Source organism: Oryctolagus cuniculus, chromosome 5 (assembly GCF_964237555.1).
Source record: "Oryctolagus cuniculus chromosome 5, mOryCun1.1, whole genome shotgun sequence".
Taxonomy (NCBI): domain Eukaryota; kingdom Metazoa; phylum Chordata; class Mammalia; order Lagomorpha; family Leporidae; genus Oryctolagus; species Oryctolagus cuniculus.
Window position 1 is genome coordinate 50,379,607 of NC_091436.1, and position 5,373 is coordinate 50,384,979.

At 37.8% G+C, this 5,373-nt stretch overlaps 1 protein-coding gene across 1 annotated transcript; it reads left to right on the top strand.

Moving 5' to 3' along the window:
- Nucleotides 1-3,454: 3,454 nt before the first annotated feature.
- LOC138849859 (membrane cofactor protein-like) lies at nucleotides 3,455-4,558 on the top strand. The gene has a single exon (XM_070074916.1). It carries the CDS (start codon nucleotides 3,455-3,457, stop codon nucleotides 4,556-4,558), a length of 1,104 nt encoding a protein of 367 aa, XP_069931017.1.
- Nucleotides 4,559-5,373: the final 815 nt, after the last annotated feature.

Consider the following 5,373-nt stretch of genomic DNA (forward strand, 5'->3'; position numbering starts at 1 on the left):
CAAAGCATTGTTGAGAATGTAAAATGATAAAACGATAGAGAGTATGAGGTATTTTAAACATTAAAAATAATATTTTGATATGATGATCCAGTAATCTTGTTTTTTAGCGTGTATCCTAAGAGACTATGTGTGTCAAAGAAATATGTGCAATCTCATGTTCATTGCAGTCTTATTCACTAGAGCCAAGATATGGAGTCAATCTAGGTATTCTTGTAAGTATTAATGAATAAGGAAATTCTTACACATATAGATTTATATGAATACTCATTTATATGAATATTATATTATTCCTTAAACAAAAAAGGAAATCCTTTAATGTACAAAGATGAATAAATCTGAAGGACATGATGCCATGAGCTAAGCACTAAAAATAAATACTATCTTAATTATATGTGAAAAGAAAACATCCAATTCATAGAAGCAGAGGCTAGAATGGTTGTTGCCAGGGAATAGTGATGGGAAATGGAAGGATTTGGTCAAAGTTCTGGTTATTCTGGGTGAATGAGTTCTAAAGATACAATATATACACCATGGTACCTAGTGCTAAATATTAATCTTTATATTTGAAATCTGCTAAATAAACACACCTTAAATATTCCCATTACAAAAAATAAAAAATTTGGTAATTCTGGGGGTGAGATACATGTTAATCAGCTTGATTGTGGTAAACTATTCAGTGTAGAAGTATATCAAAACATCAGGATGTGTACCAATGAAACACAACAATTTATTTGCTAGATAGATATACTTAAATAAATTTGATTGACAAACAAAAGATAATACAAAATCTCAAAGAAACAATAAGTCCTTAAGGTTAACAAGAAACACTCACTGAAAATACCTGGACAAGTTTAAGAAGCTCTAGAAAGAGATAGGAATTTCCAAAGAGTAGATACAGATTCAAATAAATACTGTCATGACATTTGCTAACCTTGGAGAGTTCTTTTTATTTTTTAGGAAATAGAAACTGTAAGAATATAGAAAAAATGGCAAAGAATAATCTGAATGACTTCAGGCTTTTGCTCAGAAGTCAGATTATGAACCAAACTACTCACATAAAAAGTAACTAGGGGGTGCAAAATGGAGACAGAAATAGGGGTATGACTGTTTAGTGAAGTGAGGAACTCATTTTTTTTTTTTTGACAGGTATAGTTATAGACAGTGAGAGAGACAGAGAGAAAGGTTTTCCTTTGGTTGGTTCACTCCACCAAACTGGCAGCCATGGCCGGCGCTGCGCCAATCCAAAGCCAGGAGCCAGGTGCTTCTTCCCGGTCTCCCATGCTGGTGCAGGAGCCCAAGCACTTGGACCATCCTCCACTGCCCTCCAGTGCAACAGAAGAGAGCTGAACTGGAAGTGGAGCAACCGGGACTAGAACCCAGCACCCATATCAGATGCTGGTGCTGCAGGCGGAGAATCAACCAAGTGAGCCACAGCACCGGCCCCAAGAACTCCTTTTTTAATTGAATTATGTGAAATAAACAAATAGAGATGTCCATTTTGTGACATACAACAGTCTTGATCTCAAAAGAGCATCAATCAGATCAAATTGCATTTTTAATTGTCGTTTGGATATGGCAATATGTGTTTGGTGAAATGATGAGAATATTCCCAAGGAAGTGGTGGAGGTAGATGTTAGATTTAATTGAACAGAGCTGTGACTGATTATATTTGAAGTGCTCAGTAACTACATATCCATCTCTTTCTCCCTACCTCTTTAATAACCCCTCCTCTCCTTACCCCTCTTCCTCTCTCCTCCTCCTCTTTTACCTCCATCCATTACACCCTTTCTTTTTGTCCTTCTCTTTCCCCTTCCTTTTCCAAAATTCACAACAAAGATGGCATAAAGAAAGCCCATATGAATGGCAAATAAATACTTCTACATGGATTTCTTCCAAGAACATGGAAAACTAAAAATGTGCTGTATAAAAATATGAGTGATAAAAATCAGGCAATTGGAATGCGAAATTGAAATACAGGAACTTTTCAAAGCTATGAGCCCAAACACAAAAACAGTTAGGCCACCTTCAGTGTGGGACTCCTAAAAAAGCACATTTCTCTTCCTCATTTCAAGTCTATTTCTACGTCAATATTTTTCTCTCCAATCAAAAACAAGCATTTCAATGTCCTTGGGTGTAGTCTCTCGCCTGTGCTTTGGTTGCTTAAGAGAATTATGGCGCAGAGAATGGGAAAAGCTTTATAGACATAGTCTATCTCTAGAAGCTAAAAACCTTGTGAGCCTTGGATGGAAAACCCAAAGGAGCATCAATCATAAATACATAAAACATAATAATAAGTACAATACAATCGAAGAGAGACATGGTAAATTCACTGTAATAGATACCTCCAAATCCCATCCCCCACCTTCTTGTACTTGAGTGCTTTCTTCACTGAAATATGTAATTTTCCTTTTTTTTGGGGGGGGGGGTGTAGTGAGGGTGTTGGTATTTATTTGAAAGGAACAGTTGAGAGAGAGAGACAGAGAGAGAGAGAGAGCGAGAGAGAGAAAGAATCTTCCATCTGATGCTTCAATCCCCAAATACCTAAAATGAACGGGCTGGACCAAGTTGAAGCCAGGACCAAATGTTTCTTCTGAGTCTCTCGTGTGAGTGCAGGGGACCAAGTAATGCTGTTTTCCCAGGTGCATTATCATTGAGTGGGATTGCAACCGAAGCAGCAATGACTCAAACCAGTGCTCTTGTGGTATGCCAGTGTCATAGGCAACAATTTTTCCCGCTACACAATATTACACCAAAACATACGATGTTCAACGCTCTGACAATAATGCACCTCAAGTGTCCCCTTCTTATTGTCTTATTCAGATGCAAGGAAACATTTTCTGTAAGCATTATGTAATTGATAAACTTGGAGACACTTCTAAACAAAGTCAATGCTAAAAATGCAACATTTCGAACATTTGTAAGCTGCTTCTCGATATATGGTACATAGTTTACCAAAGGGCTTGATGAGATTCATACTCATAAGACCCCATGGATAGCCTACATATTAAAACATCTATGATTGCCTATTCTTATTTCCTAATCTCATTTTTTTTTCCTGTTCATTTGGACATCTTGATACCTTCAAATGAACCCTTGCTTATGAATAAAATCCTAAAATTTAGGACACCGGTGATTCAGAATATCCCCGTAAATATTGGGCAGGGAGACTTTTATGGAAAAAAAGCTATTGCTTTTACTCAAGAGAGAAATCTATGAGTTACGATTATATTGATACTGACCCCTGAGTCATGTGAAAGAGCTGGATAGGAGCCCCTCTAAAACAGCTTTTGTGATTTCTGACATGTGTACTATTGCCACGCCCACCTGTCATTTGACCCTTGACACTTCGCTAGTGTGGGGATTGTTGCGTCTGATCAGCGCACTCACAAAGCACTCCCATTGTACTGGCCAAGTACTTGATTGGCCCTCAGGTTTTCCGCCCTTCTCCAGGAAAATGGCAGCTTCTTCCGCACTGCGCAAGGTATCACCTCACCTCTGCCAGGGTCCCTCTGCTTCCCCGTGGGTTCTCGGGATTCTCCTGCTGACCCTGGTGTTCCTGCCATCTACCTCCTCTAACACCTGTGGTGAGCCACCAAGATTTCAAAGTATGAGGCCCAAGGGTGACATTAAATCCTCCTATAATGTGGGGAAGCGAGTGGAATATGAGTGTAGGCTAGGATACAGTCACCGGCGGCCTCTGCCCAAATTTATTACTTGTCAAGAGAATCAACAATGGTCACAGATCTCAAATGATACTTGCTATAAAAAATCATGTCCACGTCAACCTGAACCCCTAAATAGTCAAGTTAACGTCGTAAATGGAAGCTATGAATACGGGAACCAGATTGAATATGTGTGTAATGAGGGTTATCACTTAATTGGTGAACGTATTCTGTATTGCCAAGTCAGTGATACAGGTATGCAGTGGAGTGGCAGTCCTCCACGATGTGAAAGGATTATGTGTGCACCACCTCCAGACATACCAAATGGAGCACACTCCGGAGTTGGCAGTGATGCATTTGAATATCGAGCAGCTGTAACTTACACGTGCAATCGGGCGTCTGGACCAGATGAATTTTCACTTATTGGAGAGAGTCAGCTGTATTGTGTTGGGCATGGAAAATGGAGTAGTGACCCTCCTCAGTGTAAAGTGGTCAAATGCCCATTCCCAGAACTCACAAATGGAAAGCAGGTGTCAGGATTTGGGACAAAATTTTGCTATAACGCTAAGGTTACGTTTGAGTGTAATCAGGGATTTTACCTTCACGGCAGCGAATTAATTACCTGTAATGATAATAGTACTTGGCAACCCCCTATTCCATCATGTCTTAAAGGACAACCGCCTTCCACTGCAAGATCCCGAGTTTTGTGTCCTTCACTGACCAGTCCTCATACTTCGAAACCTTCAAGCTCCATTCCTTCTGGGTCGGTTCCTACCAGGACTACATCTGGAACATCGATTGTCTTACAGTATACCTGTCCCCATGACAGACCACTTGACCTCAGGGATATACTTGAATGGATCCTTGCTTTTATTATTGCTGTACTGGAATTGTAATTGTGTGTGTCTTTGCAAATATCTCCAAAGCAAGAACAAAAAGAAAACAAGTTAGAGCCGGAATATATCACTTACATCAATAAATCACCTCTGCCTTCAGAGGAAACTGAATGATTTCAACTAGCACCACTTCATCTTTTGAATTCTATTAAAGTCCTCAAATCTGCAATAGCTGTTCTCTAACTTAACTATCATGATTGAAACTGTTAAGTCATAATGCTAACATTTTAAGATGACTTAAATATAGCCATCATTCTTGGATACTTCTTTGAAATGTGCATAAATTTGAGTATGAACACATGGCCTCTTTTGTTATAATTGTTTTTGCTTTGTTAGGGCAAGTCAACAAACATCCAGTATGAAATTAAGTGGAGGGATTGATTTCTGTCTAAAATTTGCTAATTGAGAAAAATATAGTTTATAATGGAATTACATTTCAAAGGTAAAGAAAGTGACTTTGAAATATGTTTTGTTAAAGATTAAGTACCACTCATGAAAGTGCACTTTTTCATGAAATGACATGTTTTTACATAATATTCAACATACAAAGCTTTTACAAATACACACATATACCTTTTGCACACATATGTGCATGCTAATTTTACCTGTAAAATACATATACAAACATACACAAATGCAAAAATATACAAATAAACATCAAAATTTATGGAAAATGAAACTAAAGTATAAATTTATTTTGATATTAAAACACAAATTTCATAATTTTGAAATTCATACAAACAAAAAATGTTCAAGAAGACCTTACAAAATGTGTATTATAAAAGAACTGCCTATGGATTTTAATTTTTTTGCAC